Source organism: Chrysochloris asiatica, unplaced genomic scaffold (genome assembly GCF_000296735.1).
Source record: "Chrysochloris asiatica unplaced genomic scaffold, ChrAsi1.0 scaffold00010, whole genome shotgun sequence".
Taxonomy (NCBI): domain Eukaryota; kingdom Metazoa; phylum Chordata; class Mammalia; order Afrosoricida; family Chrysochloridae; genus Chrysochloris; species Chrysochloris asiatica.
Genome location: NW_006408528.1, coordinates 36,709,780 through 36,733,793, shown reverse-complemented (window position 1 = coordinate 36,733,793; position 24,014 = coordinate 36,709,780). Strand labels below are relative to the sequence as shown.

The following is a 24,014-nucleotide window of genomic DNA, read 5'->3' as shown; positions in this document are numbered from 1 at the left end:
TTGTTCTGCTGTGCATGGGGTCGCTATGAGTCGGTTCCGACTCGATGGCACCTGACAACAACAACAACAGTTTATCTAAGAGAGCTCTTTTTTAACCCAGTATTTCCCAAACATTATTTTACTCCATGAATTTCTTCATTGAAACATTCATTTTATATTCAGTTTGCCAGGCTTTGGGGATTCCAGTATAAAAAGGACCTACTAGGTGGAGTTTACAATCTGGTAGGGGAGACAGAGAGGTGAAAATGAACTCAGGGAGAGCAGGGAGAAAAGTTTTACAAATAATGTATCATCTCTCTAACTGTAGCATTTGGTGCTGTGTTGGATCAATAAATGAAATAAAGACAGAATCAGTAGCTGCCAAACTGGGATTCCTCCTGCCTCTATAGTCTAATTGAAAGAATTCAGAAGGATTTATGAGGTTTGAAAAATCTCCTTTATCTATTACTAGCAGCTGACATTTCCATCATCAGTAAATATGCTGAAGGTTTGGAAGGTCTTGGCTAAGAGGCAGCTTTATTATCTGAGAGGAATGTAATAAGCTATTATCAGTCAGCTAAAATTTTTACTGTAAATTAATTCATCCAAGTGACTCTAATGACCTGTTTGGACTCAAGATTAAGGACCTAGCTGACAAAATGTCACTCTAGGAGAGAAAGAGGTGGCAATCTGCTGCCCTAAAGATTTTTAACCTGTGGGACAGTTCTACTCTCTCCTCTAGTGTCCCTCTGAGTTGGAATCGACTTGACAATCATGGGTTTGGTTTGGATTCAGGATTAGAACATTTTGAAGGATTCAGGCCAAGTCTGAATCTGGAGTATGGCAGGAAGTGCGGGACTGGTTCAGATCTGGTCCACTATGGGATGGAGGGAGAGTCTACAGTAAGGGCAGTGTGGTAGGAGGGACTGATGAGGTCAAGGAAGGAAACATGGAAGAGCATGCCTGGGCCCTGCCCTATTTGCGGGAAATGAGCATTTTCTTTTATAAACAGAGGGTATAATTCATGTAAAATTATTCCTGCAAGAACTGTCAAATTGAAACGTTTGAATGTTGTGAGATTAGAGGCGTGAAGGAGCCTGAATGAACATGTATGTGTTAAGACTTTGAGAGTCTCTTAAAACCCAACTCATTTTAATGTAAGAATTACCTTATTTCTTCCTTTTAGGCACTGAAACTGCCAGCAGAAAGACAATCTTGGAACAATCTCTCCCATCTTTTTGTTTTTTTTCTTATATAAGTCAAATACTAATTAAAGCAAATAAATTGGATTGCAATTATGTGTGATTGTGAATTGTAGTATTAAGAGGGAATGCTCTTCAGTACAGTTAATTGGCACCAATTATGATTTGTCCAAATTAATTTAATATCCAGAGTGAGGTTAATATTTTGAATGTTCTAATAATAAAGAGAATTAGAAGTATGTGATCAGAGCAGCTGCTAGCTCTCTATGGATGACATTTCTCAGGAATCTCACCACATTTCTGGGCTCACCTCTTGTTCACCCCAACAGTGTTCACATCAGTGAAGGAGGATCCGCAAGGCCAGTTTTCATCAGAGATCTCCAAATGCCTGCTGAACGACCCTGCCTCCCCATGACACTGGCGTTTCCCCCACAAAGGCATTATCATAAGGTGCAATGGAAAGTTTTGCCAGGAGCTTGGACTCCCTTTTAGAGATTTCCTACTCTGTGAAAGTAACAACAGAGAAGGTAGTTGGTATCTGAATTCCCTTTAAAAATGTACCAGACATTAAATGTCTGTGGGAAGTGTATGAGCACATATAGTAAAAAATCAGCATAAACATTTTAATATTGGTTCCCCACCACATTCCCATTGAGTAGATCCTGACCTGTAACCACCTTATAATACAGAGTAGAACTGCTCCCCACCGGTTCTAAGACTGTAAATGTTTATGGAAGCAGACGGCCTCATCTTTCTCCCCTGGAACAGCTGGTGGCTTTGAACCATTCACCTTGCAGTTAGCAGCCCAATACTTGACTCACTGCACCCCTAATGCTGTAACTGATAATTGCATCATCTGGAAAAGGTCCTTTAAAGCATTCTTCTTTTTTTAAAAAATAATTCTACTATCAACATATTTGTCTGATATATATTCTTTTTAGGAAGAAAAGATGAAGACCCAATGAACGTGACAGAACATTCATATGTACACACACATATTGTTTTCAAAAGTCTTCTTTTGAAAAGTTCAAGCAGCTCAATGCTTCAAACTTCACACATCAAGTATTTAGTAGCCAGGGGAAACTGAGGCTATTAGGTTGATGCTCCATTAAGTGTCCCTTGTCAGGTGCTATTGAATTAGTTCACACTCATAGTGACCCTATGCCCAATGGAACAGGGTCTACCCTCACTATCAGTGTTATGCTTGAACCCATTATTGCTACCACTGGGGGCTTTCCTCATTTTCACTGATCCTCTAACTTTACCAAGCACTATGTCCTTCTCCAGGGATTGGTCCCTTCTGTTAACATCAGGAGAAGTAAGTTACACCATCCTTACTTCTAAGGAGCACTCCAGCTGTATTTCTTCCAAGACAGATTGTTGGTTCTTCTGAAAGTCCATGGTGTTTTCAATATTCTTCTCCACACCATAACTCAAGTGCATCAGTTCTTCTATGGTCTTCCTTAGTCATTGTCCAACTTTCACATGTATGTGTTGTTGATGTTGTTAAGTGCTGTTGAGTTGGTTCCAACTCATAGCAACCCTGTATAGGGTTTCTGAGGAGCAGCTGGTACCACAGGCCTTGTAGTTCACAGTCCAGTGCTTATCCTATAGTGCCACAATGAGGCAATTGAAAATATCATGGTTTGAGTCAGGTGTACCTTAGTCCTTAAACTGACATTTCTGCTCTTTAATATTTTAAAGGGATCTTTTGTAGCAGATTTGCCTGATGCAGTATGCTATGAATCAGAACTCACATGATGGCATTTAACAACAATAACATATTGTGTCTAATAGGAATTCTGGTGTGGCACTGTAGGATAAGCACTGGACTGCTAATTGCAAGTCAGTGGTTCAAACTCACCAGCCACATCTTGGAAACCCTATACAATGTTGCTGTGAGTGGACCTGAGTTGATGGCTCTAAACAACAACATATTCTGTCTATTTAAAGTTCTCTGTGAGACTAAGAGGCCATAGTTGGGATTTTTTGGATATTGAGCATTTTATACATGGGTAGATTTGGGGATGACTGAGTCCTCTTCCAGCTTGCTAGGATTTGCCTCAGGGTGACCATCCTTGAGGCTACAGAGGAATTCAGAGTCCACAGGAAAGCCTCGGGGCTTCTTTCTTTGCTTTGTAAACTGGGTATTCAGTTACAGGCAATCCTGCTTGAGGGATGGTAAAGTTGTCAAGTTTGGCTTTTCCACCTGGCTGAAAGATCTATGAAGCCAGTTTGTTGGATTTGGGATAATGTCCAAGATGACATTATTGTTGTTGTTAAGTGCTGTCGAGTGAGTTTCCACTCAGTAAGCTTGTATAGGGTTTCCGAGGATCAGCTGGTAGGTTTGATCCACTGACCTTGTGGTTAGCAGTTCAATGCTTATCCTACAGCACCACACAGCAGTTGCCAACTACTATGCCTTTGTCATGCATGAGGCAGGCTTTATGTTAAGAGCCTTCACACATTTTATCTCTAATGCTTGCCCTGTGAAACCGATATCACTATTCCACGCTTGTCAGCAGACCACTTTGAAAATGGAGGCAGGCGATAGATTGTGTTTGACCAGAGTGAAACTCAATTACATCCATAAGAATCAGTCTAAATATTTCCCCCAGAAGATCAATTCACTGTCCATCATTTTTTTTTTTTCTTTTTTTTTTTGTCCATCATTTTTACTTCATTAGTTTTATAGGATTTTGAGATGAAGACAAAAGCCAAATTGAGGTCAAGGAAAACAACAAAAAAAAGAATCAATAATGGAAAGCCATTTCTGTTCTTAATTTTTTTTCAAGGGGTGGGTTTCTACTACTGATTAGAAAAAAGTTATGAAGCCAAATACAGGGCAATTACATAATGCCACGCCAGCTGTCTGTAATTGGATATGTTGTCCACAGTCACATGAGATTACAGAAAGTTTCTTACGAACACTGTTTCTGGTCTATATTACATCTTCTCACACACTCTTTCCTCAGACTGTGTATGAAACCAAAAGGCTGAACAGACCACACAGCTCTGACACAGGGAGTTGGGTGTGAAAGGTTTACCTCTTGGACTCTCCTGAGACATGAATGTAATCTGTCTGGCTCTACCTACTTCCCATGTTGTTGGCGGAGTGTGGTGAAAGCATTTTGAAATCCCAGGGCCAGCAGGTGAAGATGTGTGTTCAGCTTTGAGTTTAGAAGGGATGAGGGCAGTGTTGGATTGCCCAGTAAGCTAAGTAAGTGTGGGTTTAGTTGTGCTTACTTGCTAATCTGCAGTGAACAATTTCATATTTTTCCCCACATCAAAAATTCTGTTTTTACGTATGGCTGAGATGGTTCTTTCCCGACCCTACAGCACCTTCTTCCAGAATCAAAGTCTCTTCACATTTACATTCCCTGACATGGATGGTGTATCCAGTAAGCAAGGTAAGCATAGGCTTACTTGTATTTACTAATCTGTAGTGAACAGTTTCAAATGTTCAGATGTGGTGACAACTGTGCTCATCACAAGAAAAATTTTAAATTCACAATAAAAAATTGAAAAAAGCGAGAAACTGATTTTTCTAGTTGGTAGATTGCATGACATTTTTAGAAATTGTCTTAGAGGGTTAAATTCAAAGAAAGTACAATTTGGAGAGTATATTCTCTCTTTAGGAGTTCCGGTGTGATGCTGTAGGATAAACACTGGACTGCAATGTTGGTTTCAATCTCAAGGTAGGCAGTTCAACCCAGCAGATGCTCCCTCTTTTTTGCTGACTCTCCACTTTACCAAGCATAATCTACTTCTCCAGGGACTGGCCCCTCTTAATAACACATTCGAAGTGTGAGAGACGAAGTCTGGCAATCTGGGCTGCCGAGGAGCATTCTGGCTACACTTCTCCTAACACAGATTTGTTAGTTCTTCTGGCAGTCCATGACACTTTTAATATTCTTCTCCAACACCATAACTCAAATGCATCAATTCTCCTATGGCCTTCTTAATTCACTGTACAACTTTTACATGTGTATGAGGCTACTGAAAGTATCATGGCTTGGGCCAAGCGCACCTTGGTCTTCAAACACACATCTTAGCTCTTGAACACTTTAAAGAGGTCTTGTGCAGTAGACTTGCCTAATGCAATATGTTTGATTCCTTGACTGGTGCTTACATGAGTATTGATTTTGGATCCAAGCAAAATAAAGTCTTTGACAACTTCAATCTTTTCTATACTCAGCATGATTTATTTATTGGTCCAGTAGTGAGGATTTTTCTTTTCTTTACATTGAGGTGCAACCCATATTGAAAGCTGTGACCTTTAATCTTCGTTCATATTTTAAGTTCTCTTCACTTTCAGCAAGGAAGGTTGTATTATTTGCATATCACAGATTGTTAATGAATCTTCCCTCAATCCCGATGCCAAATTCTTTTTCATATAATCCAGTTTCTTGGATTATTAACTCAACATACAGATTGAATAAGTATGGTGAAAGCACACACATTTCCTAATTTTAGACCATTCAGTGTTCCCTTGTTCTGTTCGAATAACTGCTTCTTGTTTATGTACAGGTTCCTCATGAGCACAATGAAGCATTCTGGAATACCCATTCTTCGCAATGTTATCCATAGTTTACCATGAAAAAACACAGTTGAAGATGTGCTAGTCAACAAAGCATAGGTAGACATCTTTCTGGTATTCTCTGCTTTCATCCAAGATCCATCTTGCAATGATATCCCTCATCCCATGCCCTCGTCTGAATCTTACTGGAACCTCTGGCAGTTCCCTGTCCATGTAATGTTGTAGTGGCTTTTGAATGATCTGTAGCAAAATTTTACTTGCATGTGATATTGATGATATTGTCCAAAGATTTCCGCATTCTGCTGAGTCACTTCTCTTTGGAATGGATCGCTTCCAAACAGTTGGCCAGGTGGCTGCCTTCCAAATTTCTTGGCACAGACGATTGAGTGTATCCAGGGCTGCATCAGTTTGTTGAAATATTTCAATTCGTATTCCATCGATTCCCAGAGCCTTGTTCTTTATCAGTGGCTTCAGTGCACCTTGAACTTCTTCCTTCAGTACCATAGGCTCTTGATCTATGCTACCTCTCTTTTTTTTTTTTTAATGTTTTATTGTGAATTATGTGATAGTTTACATGGGAGAACATTAGTTTTACATTCATCCTATCATATATTGTTTCATTGCCATGGTTACAATCCCCTCCAGGCATCATCAACCAACCAAAGGGTATACCCTGCAAGCCTACCCCATAGTCGTTAGCACACAGCCCCTCTCCCTCTCTGGATCTAGAGTCCCCAGCTGCTCCATCTCTCCACGTCATCATCTCTGCCTCCATTTCTGGCATCACTGCTTCTCTGGGTAGGGTCCTGCTCTCCACTCTTTCACCTTGATGGTCACAGGGACCTCCGCTCCTAGACTTCAAAGTCAATCGTTCCCCTCCTTTTGCTACAAAATGTCTACCTTTACATTTCCAACCCTCACAATCAGTCCTGATAACAACTATTCACTATTGTATCACAAGAGTCCTATCCCCATCTCCTTTCATCAGCCCCATCCAGACAGATTGGATACTACTCAGTGGAGAATCTACCTTCCTCTGTGTCTTCTGGATCTAGGCTCCCTCTTGAAAGCTTGTAAGCCAGTCACTTCTTGCCTTTGTAGGCCCCCCCGTTTTGGGTAGCCAATGTCCAAGTTTCCCATCCCTGTCTACTCTGTGTATGGAGGGGGTGGGAATGATCCTTGCTGTAAAGATTTTTTCACTCTTTTGAGCTACTGCATCCATAGGTGTAGGTCAAGTTCATCAAATTGCATCAGATTACTCTTTTCTCCCTCTTCTTTCTCCAAGTTGAGCTCTGATCATCCAGCCATTGAAGCAGGTCAAGTGAGTATTATCTGCAAGTGTGGGTGTTTTTATGCATATGCCCTTTCTTCTTATCAGCCGGATGCTTCACTTTCCACTCTAGTCTTCTGTGGCTATGTCACTGACTTTGGGCCCAAGAGTCCCCAGGTCTTGCCACACTGCTGGCCGACCAGGTCTCCATCTGAGTTCATAAGAGTTTATTGAATGTTGTAGGGCTTAGCTCACAGCTTCATTGCTGTTTTTCCCTCACTTCCCCTTGTCAGTGATGAACATATGCTACCTCTTGAAATGGTTGAACATCAACCATTTCTTTTTGGTATAGTGACTCTGTGTATTCTTTCCATTTGCTTTTGATGCTTTCTGCATCATTCAATATTTTGCCCATAGAATTCTTCATTCTTGTAAGTGGAGGCTTGAATTTTTTCTTCAGTTCTTTCAGCTTGAGAAATGCTGAATGTGTTTTTCCTTTTTGGTTTTCTAACTCCAGGTCTTTGCACATTTCATTATAATACTTGATTTTGTCTTCTCGAGCTACCCTTTAAATTTTTCGGTTCCAATCTTTTACGTCCTCATTTCTTCTATTTGCTTTAGCTGGAGAGCAAGTTTCAGAGTCTCTTCTAACATCCATTTTGGTGTTATCCTTTTTTCTTGTCTTCTTAATGACCTTTTGCTTTCTTACTAAATGATGTTCTTGATGTCATCCCACAACTCATCTGGTCTTTGGTTATTAGTATCTAATGCATCAAATCTCTTTTGGAGATGATCTCTAAATTAAGTGGGATTGTTAATGGTCATATTTTGGCTCTTGTGGACTTGTTTTAGGCTTCTTCAGCTTCAGCCTGAACTTGCATACGATCAATTGATGGTCTGTTCCACAGTCTGCCTTGGGCTTTGTTTTGGCTGATGAAACGGAGTTTTTCTACTGTCTCTTACCACAGATGTAGTCAATTTGATTTCTGTTTATTCAATCTGGTAAGATACATGTGCTTAGTCGTCTTCCATGTTGTTTAAAAAAGATATTTGTAATGAAGAAGTCATTGTTCTTAAAAAATTCTGTCATGCAATTTCCAGCATCATGTCTATCATCAAGGCCATATTTTTAGATACATAACAACATCTAGACTGGTTTTTGACCAACAACTGGGCACGCTCTCATGCATGTGCGTCTGGGTAGAAGTGAAATTAAATCCCAGCTTAATCTTGAATGGGGCTATTGGTAATGTTCTATTCTTAAGCCAAGTGGCAAATAAACAAGTGTTTATTACATCACTGTCTTTTTTGAAATGTGGGAAATACTTACACATTTTTTTTTCTTTTCTAATAAATAGGCAGTGTGGCAGTAGCAGTGTAGAGAATAGATTATTTTTTAAAATAAAATTTTGGTAGTGAAAGAAGAAAGAATAAAAGCTCAATATGTGGATGGTAAAGGGAATAATTTTGAGCATGTTTGCAGGACCCAGGGAAGATGCCAATGGAGAGAAAGAGCTTCAGTACAGGAAAAAGGAAGCAATGAATGGAGACCCGTTTCCTAGTGTGGTGCTGTAGGATCATTTAGGTCAGTGGTTCAAACTCATCAGCTGCTTCTCAGAAACCCTATACAGGTCCCTATGAGTCCGAACTGATTCGATGGCACTTGACAACAATAACATATACATTGGAACAGAAGAAAGATGTGGCAGTCTGCTTGGAGGGGTGAAAGGGAAGGCGATTAGAAATTCAGGAAGAAAAGTAGAGTCAGAGGCAGAAAAAAACAGAAACAGAGATAAGGGAATAAAAGGCTCAAAACAAACACCTCAAAACCAGAGAAGGAATTTGTAGAAGTTGTCATTGGATGACCTTCAACTTAGCAGAGGAACTGGTGGGGTCCACTGAGGCAGGACAGAGAAGGGAGGAGAGGTTTGAAGTCACCTTTGGGAGGGATGTGTGTGGGACCAACAAGGAATGAATGAAGGAGATACCAAGTGGCAGAGAGTGTCCAGTTGAGGATAGAGGAATAGAGGTGAAGAAGACGTACCACGTGGAGCAGGGGGAGTTCAGCTTGGGAATCAGAGCAGACAAGGCAAGACATACTCTGTCTTTATGATTGAGGGGCTTTTAAAGTGGGAGAGATCTGTCATTGGGGTGAGGAAGTGTCCTTGAGAGGTGAGGAGGCATAAGTGTTGAAGTTTGCTGTAAGAGCTGGACCTGCCCTGGGCCCCACAGCCAGTAACTGAGCCCCTAGGGTGTCTTTGCTCTCAGGAAGCCCCTATGGGTGCTGAGACGCCAGTAATGTGGAAAATGTGGAGGAACATCCTTATAGATTGGTTGGTTTGGGGTTTTTAGTATGAGTTTTTAGTATGAGTCTAAAGGGTCTTAAAATATTTTTTCACAGTTTTCATACTGACAGTAAGATATTCTGGTTTGTATTTAGCAATGGACACAGCTAGACTTTGCCAACTTATTTTAACTAGACTGTAACTTCCACTGAAGCTTCTCTGTGGTAATGATTCCAAACCATGTGCTCTATTTCTTGCCTGCAGAACCTTTTGCTAGAATTGCCCTGGCTGCCTTTGTGCATAATTTTGCTCTTTCTTTATTCAGAATTACGTAGAGGGAGCCAGTTTTGGGAGCTCAGTTAATTTTACCATCATTAGGGAAAAAGGATAAAGACTGACTTCAACATGAGGGCGTTAAAAATTTGTAATTCTCCAGATTGGATGACAGAGGATTCAGTTCCAAATTTACTACCCCCATTTTGCTTGAGTAGGAATAAAGTGGCAGAGCTATTCAGACATCACAATAATCCAAGGGAGCTGGGCAACACTCCTGGGAGAATTATAGAAAAGCAGGCTAGGCAGCTAAATGGCTTCAAGATTGATCAAGGAAGTTGGGGATTCTGAGTTCTAAATTCTGGACTTTTTCTGTGATTGGTGGTCTCCATTGAATGCAGAGTAATTTGGAGCTTCTTGAGACATTTATTCACTTTGTATCCCCGGAGGTGGGTGTGAGGCCTGGATACAGTATGTACAGCATCTTTAGAATAGAAAGTAGGTGGCCACATGGGACTGCAAAGTTTTCACATCTGATAACATCATTTCCTGGTCTGCCTTATTAGGGGATAGGAAAATCCCATGGCAGCTGGAATAGTGGTGAGAGTCTGTGTTCTAGAAGTAAACTGAATCCCAGCTCCGCTGTTTATGAGTAGACTAACTTCACATAATTAATTCATAGCTTATTGTGAGGGCAAAATGAGATAATACATGCAAATCCCTGGCATACAGCAAAATCTCCATAAACATTCATGGTTGTTGCATCCCCTCTATTCCCCCCTGACCACTTCCATCTTCTCAGGAGCCCTGGTGGTGCAGTGGGTAAAGCACTGATTGTTAATTGAAAGGCCAGCAACTGGAATGCACCAGCTGCTCCAAGGGAGAAAGAAGAGGCAGTCTGCTTCGGATAAGTATTTACAGAAACCATAGGGAGCAGTTCTGCTCTGCCCTGTGCTGTTGCTGGGAGTTAGAATTGACAGGATGACAGTGGATTGTTCCTCCACCCCTCCCCTAGCCTATTCTCAATATCCACATCTGGGTGTTCCCTTCACTCCTGATTACTCCCCACACCGGGGCCAGGGTCCACCCATCCATCCCCCTCATTGCCGTGTTGTTGTTAAGTGCCTAGACCTCTTTACTCCCCACACCTGACGACCCCACTCATTTCCTTGATGGCCACATTATGGTCCCCTTCCCCCACCCCCCGCATCCATGCACTTCTTTACTCCCCACATCTGGGCATTCTCTTGCTTCTCCCACCTCCTAGTTCCCATACTAGAGCAGACTCCCAGCCCTCAGACCTCTGAACGTATGTATCACTCCCGTACCTTCTGACCCCTTCCCATCTCCTCATTATCCACACCAATGACCTTTTCTTTTAATCCTCTCAAAGATTTAATTCTCATTTCCCTCTCATAGCCAGAAGTCTTTCAAAGTATGTTATTGTTGTTGTTAAGTGTGGTCGGAATCCTGTAAAGTGTTTCCTAGGAGCAGCTGGTGGGTTTGAACCTCTGACATTAGCAGTCCAGTGCTTATCCTGCAGCACCACACCTAAGGATGCTTAGTAAATTTCCTAATGCATTTCTTAAGTATCACTGCTCACTGGGAAACGCTGAAGATAATTTACAGAACCTAGTTTAAGCACAGTGCGCAGCTCATAGTACAAATTCAGAACGTGCTTCTGAAAGGAATGAATGTTGAAAGAGATTTGCTCTCAACTTCCAAAAAATGACAAAACATACAGATAAAAAAACAGGAGATCTGAAGATTTACATTGTGCAATGGACATTTCAGACCCTTGAGTTTTGAAAAGGAGTCCTTTTGGTGCAGTGGTTAAAACGCTTGGCTGCTAACTGAAAGGTCAGCCATGTGAACGTACCAATTCCTCCTCAAGAGAAATATGTGGCAGTCTGCTTCCATAAAAAATACAGTCTCACAATATACAACAAGAATGATGGCAGGAAAATGATGACAGGTGAAGACACAGGGAGTTAAAGGGAGTGGAGGTAAATACTGTCATACATACAACTCTGAAACAACAGTGCTGTATAGGCAGATACATGGACAGATCCACAGGCTGAATAGGTTTAGGAAGGAGAGTAAGACCATATCCACAGCATATAAAGGTCTGACACCTATGAATGTGATGGAACATGTTTTTGTTGAGTGCTGCCTAGTTAGTTTTGACTCACAGAGACCCTGTATAGGGTTTACAAGTAGCGGCTGGTGGGTTCGAACTGCTGACTTTGCAGTTAGCAGTCCAGGGCTTATCCTGTAGGGAGCACCACACCAGGAACATTTTTAAGTGCCTTGATGACTCACAGGAACTATCTATAAGGTTTCCAATGAAGCTGGTGAGTTTGAACCACCAACCATGTGGTGTCATTCTAAATAATTTAAAATACAAGAGAGCTTAATGTGAACCATGTGACCTGCAGTCACACTCCAAGTCCAAGAACACGTCTAAATCAGCTTTACAAGTACATTACTTGGACATAAGTGCTAGGCTCATCAGTCCGCAGGGGAGAGGTTCCTGTATTTATAGGGTGGAAGTTTTCTAAGGAATGAAATTCACCAAGTCTGAACTCTGGACATTGAACCTCCAATTGAGGCCATTGGTCTGTTCCTATGTGACACGGAGCTGCGTGACATCACCACCCACTAATCTGTTGTTGGAAATGCTGCTTTGAAGGGGTCTTAAGATTCAATTATTAATCAGAACCAATTTAACAGGCGGTTGGTGCCAGGAATGAAAATTTTTTTCAATTTGCAAAGCTGGGATAAGCTGATCAAGGAGAATGCTGTGATTTCATGGGAAATACATTAAGCTTCCCATGCCTGCCTGAAAAGCTTACTGAGGCTGCAGTAGCAGAGAAAGGTATGTTTGGGTGGATATGTTACTATTCAGTCAGAGTCATTATGAGGAATTTATAAACTGTTGTGGACACAGATAGAGCCATGATTCTGAGGATGGCTCAGGACCAGTGATGTTTCATTCTGCTCCACATAAGTTGTCGGCACCTAAAAACAAGAACAAGTGTGCTTCAGTGTAGATAAAATTTTCCTGACTAGGAGGGGAATGCATATTTCTATATTGTCTCGTCCAGGAGCTCTGGTAGTGTAGTGGTTACGAATCGGGCTGCTAACCTCAAGGTCGGCAGTTCAAAACTACCAGCGGTTCCGAGGGAGAAAGATGAGGTGGTCTGCTCCTGTAAAGATTTACAGCCTTGGAAACCCTGTACAGGGTCACTATGAGTTGGAACTGACCCCACGGTACTTAATGACAACAACAATAACAAACGGTCTCTTCTAAATTATCATTTAAATGTAGCTCCACAAATTTTGCTTAGAAAAAAGGTGCTAAGAAAATATTTTCTGCATTTAATTCTGCTCTATTTCCTTTTTCTGTACTTGTGGCGCTGCAGGATAATACAACGAACCACAAGGTTGGTTTGAATCACAAGATCAGCTACTCCTCAGAAACCCTATACAGGGTCACTCTGAGTGGGAACCGACTCGACGGCACTCAACAACATACTAATACTCTGAGAAGCTATTGTGGTTGATTTTGGACTGATAGTCCAAATCTACCATGGGACAGACAAGAACTGCTCCAGGTGGTTTTCTAGGCAGTAACCCTTATGGGGTAGAGTCCTGGTGTGGTATTTTAGCATAAACACTGGACCACAGGTTGGTTTAAACCACCAGGTCAGTGGTTCAAACTCACCACCTGGTCCTCGGAAACCCTATACAGGGTAACTATGAGTCAGAACTGATCCAACAGAACTTAGCAACAACAACAACAACAACCCTTTTAAGGGAGCAGATCACCAGGTCTTTTCTCCCATGGAGCTTCTGGTGGGTTTGAACCTCCAACCTTTCAGAGAGCAGCTTAACTCTTATACCACCAGGACTCATTGATGAGAAGCAATCAGGTTATTTTTTTCCTCTGGGCCAACCCAGCTTTACCTGGAAGAAAGTGTTTGTTTTCTCTGAGTTGAGATTGATGCTCTGTGACATTCCTGTGGGCCCTTGCTAAGCCTTCTGGGCCCCAGTTCTGTAGAGAAGCCTCGACGTTGCCTTTTCTATCTCCTTATGGGCTTGGACATTCAGTGGCCTCCTACATGCCCTTGGCTTGCTCAGCCCAACTCTCTTGCCAGGCCTAGCACCTAGAGGTGGGATGGAGATCTAACAAGTCTTCAGAAAGTGCCTCACTGGGTTGGAAATCAGAGGAAAGGAGGCCAACAGCTGGCCGGGTGCACCCTGGCTGAAGCCTATGGAAGCCTCAGGGTCTCACACAGAGGATAGCAGGTCTCTGGGGACCAGAATGCCAGGAACCTTTATTGCCTAGGCATTTCAACCTTTGACTCCCTTTCTGTTGAACCAATCTTTTTATTTAAGAAGTGATCTAATTTTAAAAGTTAAAAAAAAAAAAATCCCAAAGTCACACTTTCAAGTCAGCCCCTGATTCTTCTTCCCAGAGGTAGCCAATTTGGCTAGTGTCTTGTGTATTCTTAGACCTTCTAAGCATTTATGTGTTGTCCTGGACCTGGACCTCTCCTTTGTGCACTGATGCAAATGTCTAACCTGACTACTAAGTTAGAGGTTGGTGGTTGGAACCCATCTAGTGGTACCACAGAAAAAATGCTTGGCAATTTCCCTCTGTAAACAAAGATTACCTGTTGAGTTCAGTTCAACTCTGGCACACATGAAGTCACCTTGAGTTGGAATCTCCTTGATGGCAATGGGGTTGGATTATAGGTTTGGTTTCGAGAAACCAAACCAGTTGCTGTCGAGTTGGTTCCGGCTCATGGTAACACTTGAACTCCATAGAGCAATAAGCTTACTAATGGTCCTCTGTACAGGCCAGCCTTTAGTCAGAAAGGTGATAAGTGACTGGAATGATCTGTGATATGCTGGAACCGTAAGGAGCTCTGGTAGCGTAGTGGTTACAAATTGGGCTGCGAACCTTAAGGTCAGCGGTTCGAAACTACCGGCCGCTCCGCGGGAGAAAGATGAGGCTTTCTACTCCTGTAAAGATTTACACCCTCGGAAACCCTGTACAGGGTCACTATGGGTCGGAACCGACTCGACGGCACTTAACAACAACAACAATGCTGGAACCGTAGGCAGTCTATGATGAGTGTGAGAAGCTAGACCCTTGAAGAGAGTCACTCATAATAAATGAGTTGACGTCATCAACGATTCCATACTGCCCTGTGCAGAGACAGGGTCACCAAAGAATGTAATGGGTGCTCAGCTAGATGCAAGACACTCTTTGTATTTTTTCTTTTTGGTTTTCTTCTTTTTTCTCTTGTGGGTGAATTGACATTACCTCTAGTCAGAGAATGGGTAGATTGGGATTCCTCCACAAGATTAGACTTTCACCTCTAACAATAATGCTATATCTTCTCCCACTCTGGGGAGACTGTGAGGTGCAATCAGGACCAGCGACATCATCTGTGGGGCCCAGTCCAAGATGAAGATTTAGGATTTGTTGTTTACAAAACAGGAAAAAGTGACGTCAATGGTACAAAAATATCAAGCTTTTCCCTTTCTTTTGTAGTGGCTCGCTCAACTTGTGATTTTTTTAATTTGCTGTTTAATGTTCATAAAAATATAAAAAGTAAATTACTAGCTGAATTTGACTGTTCATCTGTACATTGTGCAATGCCAGTTTTAAACACAAATATCATAGCTTTAAACGCATTTGCAGAATCAAAGGAAATCACATAATTCACACTTAATCTCTGGAAAGTATCTTAAACTGGACAGAAAAAAGACTAATACAAACTCAGGAAGAAGAGAGGGGTCCCCCAGGTGTAGTGCTAGCTGGAGAGAGTGGGCTGGGAGAGCTCTCTGGGGACCCTTACAATGTGCTCACTTAGGTCTAATTCTTCTCGTACCAGCCATGGTCCCAACCTACTACAGATGACTAACCTCAAGGATATTGCAACGTTCTGCACTAGGTCACTGAATTGGCTGTGGCCTCCTGTTCATGACCTAAAAGATTGGTTGAGTGCTGCAAGTCCAGGGTGGGAAAGGCCAATGATATACCCTGAGATGCTGCAGGATGGGTCATATGATCCTGAACTTTCGGACCTTCGGCCTTGGGCAGAGGATGACACTGATTAATGGGGTGCCAGGAACTGGAGAGGGGGTCAAGAGCTTGTCTCAGGGAGGCAGGAGGTGGGAAGAGAAACGGGGCAGTGGGAAGCAGGGTGTCATGAACGAGTCTCCAAGTTCCTGGAGCCTCTCCATTGTCCCACTTACAAAACACAACCTCAAAGAGAAAACTACTAACAATTTCAAGACAGAGTCTGCAGAGCATTGAGTCCCACCCAGTCAGGGGATCCTTCTGAGCCTAGGAGCCCATCTGACTGCATTGGTCAGATGCCTATGGAACTGGCCCTGGGCGCAGGAGCAAAGGACAAATAATAGACCAGTCAGAGTTTCCTGGCAGTGTGGCTGACTGCCCATTTCCCACTCCCAACAGGGCTCTTCCTCACCCAGGAATCTCTCTTCATGAAGAGATTTGCTGGCCTCTTTACTCCTTACTTTTCCCTTTCCTATTCAGCATCACCCTCCTCTCCTCCTTGCTACCTCCTGATTTCAGGCATAATGCCTGATCCCTGATGCTGGGGCAGAGGGCTCAGCCTGTCCTGGACACAGAGAAAATGTAAAACCAGACACGATTTGTAGCTTCCCTTTCTTGCCTCCCTTCCCTTTCCTCTTTGGGCGAGGGGGGACCTGGTTTTTAATGATATTTTACATTGAATTAAGGAGGCATTCCCACCTGGGTGAAGCATGTGGCTTCAACAGTTCATGTAGGTGAGGTTCTTTGAGCTCCTCAGAAGGAAGTCTGCTTCTTAGGATCCTTGGAGGCCCCAGGTGGGGTGGAAAGGATGCCCTACTAAGGCATAATGTATTGCGGTCACCTCCCATGGAACCAAGGGCCCAGAGACCAACAGGCTCTCCAGCTCCTGTGGGTGATTCTTCCACTGTTTTATTTACTTATTTAAACATCTTATTGTAGTTTAAGATGCCCTGTTGTTCAAATCTACCAATCTCTCCTTGGGAGAAAGATAAGGCTTTCTGCTGCCCCCAAAATTTATAGCCTTGGAAACCTACACAGGGTCACTCTGAGTCAGAACTGACTGCATAGCACATAACTACCACCACCACCATCATTGTAGTTTGAGTGAAAGTTTACAGAGAATACTAGTTTTCCATGCAACCATGTGTACACATTTTGTTTCTTGACATAAGTGGCAATCCCTTCAATATGACAACACTCTTCTCACTTCCTCCTGGGGCTCCCTTGTTCCATTTGTCCTTTCCTGCCCCTTTCTGCCTTCTGAGCTTTTATTTGGTCAAACACTGCCCTTCTGGTCTCATATGGTTGATTGTTCTGAGAAGTACATTCCCGCCTGGTATTACTGTTCATGTTATATATTAAAGTTACACATTATATTTGGTTATGTTTCTTTAGTTATATATGTCATTATTACTTTTTTCCCCTGATAAAATATAAATCTGTTGGTGTGGCGCTGGACTGCAAGGTCAATGGTTCAAATTCACCGCAGAAACACTATACAGGGTCGGTATGAGTCAGAACCGACTTGAAGGCACTTAACAACAACAACAACAACAATTCTTCTAAATGGTCAGATTTTTCTGGCCTTGTTTTGGGTTTAGTTCTTATTTGTAGATTAGTATTATGGGAACCACCTAAAGATACATCTGCAAATGCCTGACAATTGCATTTCTAACAAACTCCCTGTGCTGCTACTGCTGCTAGTTTGAGGACCACTGGTTTAGAATAATAATAAAAAATATATAGCCTTGGGACAGTCAAGTGTAACATATTAACTGCTGTGTTTCTCAGGAGGTCCTCAGGAACAGAGAGTTGGAAGCGGTTTGTTTTCTCTCCCAGAGGGCTGTTGTGTGGAGAAACAGTGTGGGTCATCTCATCCCCAGGAGCCAGGCTGGTCTACACAGACCCTCAGGGAGTGAATTTGTCTGTCAGATAATCAGACTGGCTCTTCAGACTCTCATTTGGTTACAGGCATAAGTCTTCTCTAGGATTCATTCCCTGGGTGGTGTGGATGGTTAAGTGCTCAGCTTTTAACAGAAAGTATTGGTGGTTTGCTGTGGAAGATGTGCCTTTGAAAGGTCACAGCTTTGAAAACTCTGGAGAGTGGAGTTCTACTCTGCATACATGGAGTCACCATATGTTGGAATTGACTTGATGGCAACTGTTATTTATTTATAACATGGACATGGCATGAAAGATTGGCCAAATATAGTTTCTAGTAGATTCCAGACCTAAATTGGAATAGCCTAAAGAGTAAAAGACAGACATCCCTAATGTGGCTACTCAGGGAAACACCATCTCTATAAAACCTATTGGGTGTATTCACATGGTGAGAGGCCTCTAGGCAGAGTGGGATTACCCAATAAGCAATGTAAACAAGGGATTACTTGTGCTTATTTACTAATCTGTGGTGTACAATTTCACATTTTTTCACCACATCCAAAATTCTACTTCTAAGGTATGGCTGGCATCTGTCTTTCGCCCAACACCACAGAAAGTTTTCAAATTTACATTTTCAGACAGTATTGCTCAGTAAGCAAGGTAAACATGGGTTTACTTGTGCTTACTAAATTGTAGTGAACAGTTAACAGTGTGCACTATGGATTAGTAAGCACAATAAATGCATGCTTACCTTGCTTATTGAGTAATCTGCCCCGGTTTCCAGGCTAATACCTCAGGGGTTCCAGACCACAGATGTGCCCTGTCTTCCAATTAGAAATACAACAGGCTGAGGCCTCCTTAGGCCACCCTGGGAGCGTGTGGCTGTGGTTCCTTCTTTCCTTAGAAACCTGCAGTTTCCATTTTGGCCACCAGAGGTCTCAGAAGGACAATAATTGTTCTTGGAAAGAGAAAGGACCTTGGCAGTCTGAAAAATGCACCCCCCCTCCACACACACACACACACACACACACACACACACACACACGCACGCACGCACCCTTGGTTGGCCTGTTGCTTGGGAAGGTTCTCTTGGGCAAAGGGAGAGATAAGGGGAGAAGCTCCATGACCTCTGCCTGCCTGCCCAACATCCTCAGGGATGTCATTTTCCTCTTCAAACAGCGAGATAGTTGTTGCTGGAGAAGGAATGGTAGGGCCAGGGTAATGATCGTTTTCAAGAAGGGTTCTCAACAAGAGGCCTGCGGGTTCCCCCACCCCATAATTTCCAGCCGCCACTCCCTGAGGTTGTCATAGTCAGGTGACATTTTCCAACCTAAGGTAGCTTCGAGTCCCCCAGCATAACCCTTCCAATTAGATTCCCTGACGCTAAGCCCCCTTTTGGAGTCCTGGTGAGGCGCTGTAGGATAAACGCAGGACTGAAAGGTCAACGGTTCAAACTCAACAGTCGCTCCTTGGAAACCCTATACTGGGCCGCTATGAGTTGGAACTGACTCGACGGCACTTAACAATTTAGCCCCCTTTCTGCTAAAATTCTGGAGCAGAAATTCTGCCTTCGTCACACTTTATAAGACCACAGTTCTCTGCAGAGCTCTATTTTTTATCAAGTGGCATAAGAAGTAAGAAGTGCAGAGGAAATGATCCACCTCTGGATAATGCAGTGCACCCTACCATTGTTCCCACTCCCCGTATTCTGTCCTGTCCCTCCCACCCAGCTGTGAATCAGCATCATGGCTGATTCTGGAAAAAGTTGCATTAAAAAAAAGTCTATATTTTAAATCAAACTTGATAAGTGAAAACCATAATTGGTGAAAATGTTGTCAAATGAGGGTTCTTTACTTTAAAAAGAGTCATCGTCACAATAAGAATGGCATGGTTTTGTCCTGGAAGAAGACAGCTCTGGTAAAATTACACTGTGGAGTTGGCTGATATCTGCATTTCCATAATTTTATGTAAACAAGGGATGTATCTAACAATTATGCTGGAAGCTGGCATACATGGGTCTCTGTTCTTGCCTCATTGGCTTTCAAATTATCCTGACTCCCTCAGAGACTTCCTTGGCCTGTTAAGCCAGTAAGCAATAAATTGAAAAAGGGAAAATGTAACCTTATTCACCTCTGGGTTTCCTGAAGTTCCAGAGATCTAATCCATGGTATCTTGGGAAGACGAGAAGCAGACACCATCCAGATAACCTTGGAAAGCTAACCCTGGCTGGTGTAAACTGTTACTGCGCTCAGCTACTAACTGGAAAATTGGAGGTTCAAGTCTCCCTAAAGACACTTTGGAAGGAAAGCATGGCAATCTACTTTCCTGAAATCAGCCATTGAGACTCCCGTAGAACACAGTTCTTCTCTGATGCACATGGGGTCGTGATGAGTCAGAATCAACTCTACAGCAACTTAAAACAAAAACAAAAAAATCTAATCTCAGTTTGATAGCTCCCAGTAAGTGGGGCAGGCTACTCGTTTCTCATCTGCATCTCCTCCTTCCTGCAATTCTACTTCAGTTGGTTCTTGATACTGTGGATTATTCCCATTTGCACAGCCAGACTCTAATGTTTTCCACAATCGTATAGCAGGAAATATCCAGGAGCCCTGGTATTGTACTGCTGTGAGGTCAGCAGTTCGAATCTACCAGCTGTTCCACAGGAGGAAGATGAGGCTTTCTACTCTTGCAAAGATTTACTGCCTCGGAACCACTATACAGGGTTGCAGTGAGTCGGAATCAACTGACTCAATGGCACACCACCACCATCACCAGTACATATGTGGCACTGTGGGTTAATGTGCTAGACTGCAAATTCGGTTTGAGCCACAAGGTTGGCGGTGGTTCAAGCTCACCAGCCAGTCTCATACAGGGTTGCTAAGGGTCGGAACCTACTCAATGGCACTTAACAACAACAACAACAACAACAACATAATAGTGGGAAATGAATATTGCTGAGAGGAAACGGCATGAAAAAGTCTGAAGTTAACAGTAAACTTAGTATCATGTACTTTTTGAAATCAACAGCTCTCAAACATTTTACAGATGAAGAGCCTGAGGTCCCAAAGAGGCCCAGTAACTCCCAACCCCATTCAGATATTCCGTGGCAGAGTAGGACTGGTCCCAGTGTCCTTTCTTGGGATGTAGGAACCCTTTTACAAAGCTCTCCCTGTGGTTCCCAGGGCTCTCTCACAGAGGGAAGTGAGCTGGGACACTGTGTCAGTCCAATGCTTTGATAGAAAGAGAAAAGATGAGTTTTAATCTAGTCTCTCCCTGTCTTTGGGTAAGTTTCTTTCCTCTTGAGGCTTCAATCATCTTCTATGAATTAAGGACCATGGAGAAAACGATCCATCTTGAAAGTTCCTCAGCGTTAGAATTCTGGCTGTGTCTAAGAGTGAGTTTCGGGGTCTCAAGTTTCCTCTAATTCTTACTCAATACATAATCAAGACTCCAGGGAGTTCCAATCCTGAAACCATGGACAGGTTGTGAGAAGGCTGTCCAGCAAGATAGGACCATATTTTAATGTTTCAGGTACTATATTAGGCACAAATACTACCTTTCCACTTTAGTTATTTTGTAAATCAGACTTATCACAGATAGAAATCACTCAGAGTGGAAGTACAGTTTATGTAGAATTAATGAACACCAGAAGGAATTGTGTGTGTGTGTGTGTGTGTGTGTGTGTATGCAGTAGAAGACCAGTCTAGGCAATATCTGGTTTAAAGGTCATTATTCATTTCCTTTGTGATCACTTTTTTTTTTCTTCAGTATACATCATTTACCAATGTATAAGCAGTCCCGGCATTATGAACAACTTCTGTTCTGAAGCCTGTCTTTAAGTTGAATTTGTATGAAAATCAAAACAGTTAGGTACATCTTCCATCACTTAGTCAAATGTCTTAGTATAGAGTGTACTTTACTATGCATAAAAATATTAAAGAAACAATTCCAGATACATGAAAACATCTCTAACCTAATGTTCTTGTTGTTAAGTGCCATGGAGTTGGTTCCAACTCATAGCGACCCTGCATAGGGTTTCTGAGGAGTGACTGGTGGGTTTGAACCAATAATACAGTAATAATAACAATGTTTTGATATGAGTAGTGTTCATTTGTTACTCCAAATTTTTGAGAAATAATAGGTTTTAAAGATGAGTTGTTTGTAACTATAGGTCACACATAAATGGGGTGTTCATAACCCAGGAACTATGTGTACATAGAGATGATAGTAAATAGAGAAAAGATCACCACTTCTCTCCATAACTCATTTAGCACAGTGGCATTTGCTTTCACATAGCATCCACTCCTATAGAGACTCACAGAGCATGAGTCTATTTAGGAATGGGGGCCCCAGAAGGAGAACACTGAAAATCAAAGGTGTACTATGGGTAACCATGGCCCGCATGGAGGAGCCCACATGTACTGTTTACACACTTTGGACTAGGATGTTGCAGGTAGTAGGCATGTGATGTATGTCTAGAGGTCTACACAGCGCAGTCTGACAGCTCATTGGCAGAGGACAACCACCAAGCACAGTTCCCCAGGACCCCCACCTCCAGCCCGGGGAGGTGCTAGACTGACAGCAGCAAGGGTTGTAACTCTTACTTCTGTGCACAAACACAACCTATGGCTTAAAAGTGATGGTTCATGCAGTCCAAGCGCCAAGTGCTGAAAGCAGGAATCATGCGGGGCGGTAGGCAGAAGCGCACAAAACACAACTGAACCCATACGGAGCCATGCTCACACTTACATGGTTTGGTCTCACACTACCTTAGTTTGCTTTAAGCATTTCCATCATCTGAGAGTTTAGGAGGGAAAAACAGAATGGTTAAAGGTAAAATAAATTAGCTTACACTATTTTTCAAGATAAAGAAGACAACGTTATTTTTGGGCATTACATTCATTGTGTACAGAGAGACAAGTGTGGTGACATATAGTAATCAAGAGCACAATCTAGAGGCCCAGACTGTCTGGGTTCAAATCTTGGTTCTACCTCATATGAGCTGTGTGACCCTGGAAAGTATCTTTTCTCTCTGTACCTCAGTTTCTATATCTGTGCAGTATGTCTAATCCTAGCACTTACCTCATACAACTATGGGGAGGAAAGAATGAATTAATACATGTGAAGCATTGAGAACAGTCATATTTAGTTCAAAGCACTATCTAAGTATTAAAAATCATTGTTACTGTCTTTTTTTATTGTTGGCTTCCTCAGGCAATACCCCACAGGAATTCTTGAAAGCCAAGGGTTCAGATTTTATTTTTAGATGCTCAGTAAGAAAAGCAATAGGAGAAACCAGAACATTCACAGAAAAAGACAAAGTCAGAAATGCATACGTTGAACAACAGTCCTGTGTATTATTGTAACTCTTGAGCCGCATTTCAAATTCTGTATTACCCCAAAGGAATTCTGCAGAGATTGTTTCAGAACGGAAACAACAGTCAACTGTGCATACACAGGCCAACAGAACCCTGAAACGTGGTTTATGTTGGACACTTCAGGTCTATGTACACATTGTCAGGTCTTGTCAGTTAGATTAATGTTATCATGCACTTTCCAAATTGCTTCTACCCAGTGCCTCACACAGAGAACTGCTAAAAACTGTCCAGTGCAAGGACAGGGTGGGAGAGAGCATCAACTGGTAAGTTATGCTTCAATCCTGTTTCATCAATTTTGACCTCACCTGGCAGGATACTGAGTGGGGGAATCTGCAGGTAAAATGACCTATGGATGACCTTGGGATGAGCCTGCCTTTGCTGACCATATTCCCTACCCCTAGGTAGCCAGTACCAATGTCCAGTTAGTTCTTTATCCCCCTTTAAAGTCAACACTGCTGTCCTTGTCACACAGTAGTGCATTGAACCTGCACATGGGCCTACTGAGAGTGGTCGTATTTAAAGACATGGCTCCCACGATGCAAGTTAAATGGCCTCCTCCACTTCTGCTCCATGAATACCTACTTCCTTTCCCTCAATACCTCTTATCTGATTTTATAGTCCCTAATTCCATGCTTCCCGTTTAATCCTCTTCCTACTTTTCCCTGGTTATTATCTATGCCACTTTTCCCATCACTGGTCCAAGAAGGTTTCAGGATGGACAATCGAGTTATCTCCTGTGTCACTCTGATTTTCCTTAGGTCTGTCCTCACTTTTCAAAGGGATGAAGGATAGTGGGATAAGGCAATCCACAGGGACAGTTCTGTTCTGTCTTGGAGGGTCGCTATGAGTTGGAATTGACGTTATGGCAATGGATTGGGTTTGTTTTTGGTTTCCATCTATTTGTCCCTCTTTCCATTCCCCTGAGTCCCTGACAACCACTGATCTTTTTTTGAGCAGGGTTTTCATCTGGCTGATTTTCTGTGTATTGTGGAGTTGACTTCTCCTCATGCCGAGTAGCTCAAAGTTGGGCTGAATGCACCAGGAGGCTGGGCGTGGGCTTGCCTTCCTTCAGCAACCTCCCACTCTGCTCAGTACAGCCCCCCCCCCCC

The 24,014-nt window shown here is 42.6% G+C and overlaps 1 protein-coding gene across 2 annotated transcripts in view; it reads right to left on the bottom strand.

The window, feature by feature from the left end:
• Positions 1 to 24,014, bottom strand: part of LOC102825152 (lipoma HMGIC fusion partner-like 3 protein-like) — a 675,272-nt gene that overhangs the window by 56,846 nt on the left and 594,412 nt on the right. Inside the window, exon 3 of one of the 2 annotated variants that reach the window (XM_006834375.1) lies at positions 22,277 to 22,324. The exons of the other annotated variant lie outside the window; for it this stretch is intronic. Within the exon in view, the coding sequence (XP_006834438.1) occupies positions 22,308 to 22,324 (17 nt within the window). The 3' untranslated portion in view covers positions 22,277 to 22,307. The remainder of the gene's footprint in view (positions 1 to 22,276; positions 22,325 to 24,014) is intronic. 2 annotated transcript variants of the gene reach the window in all.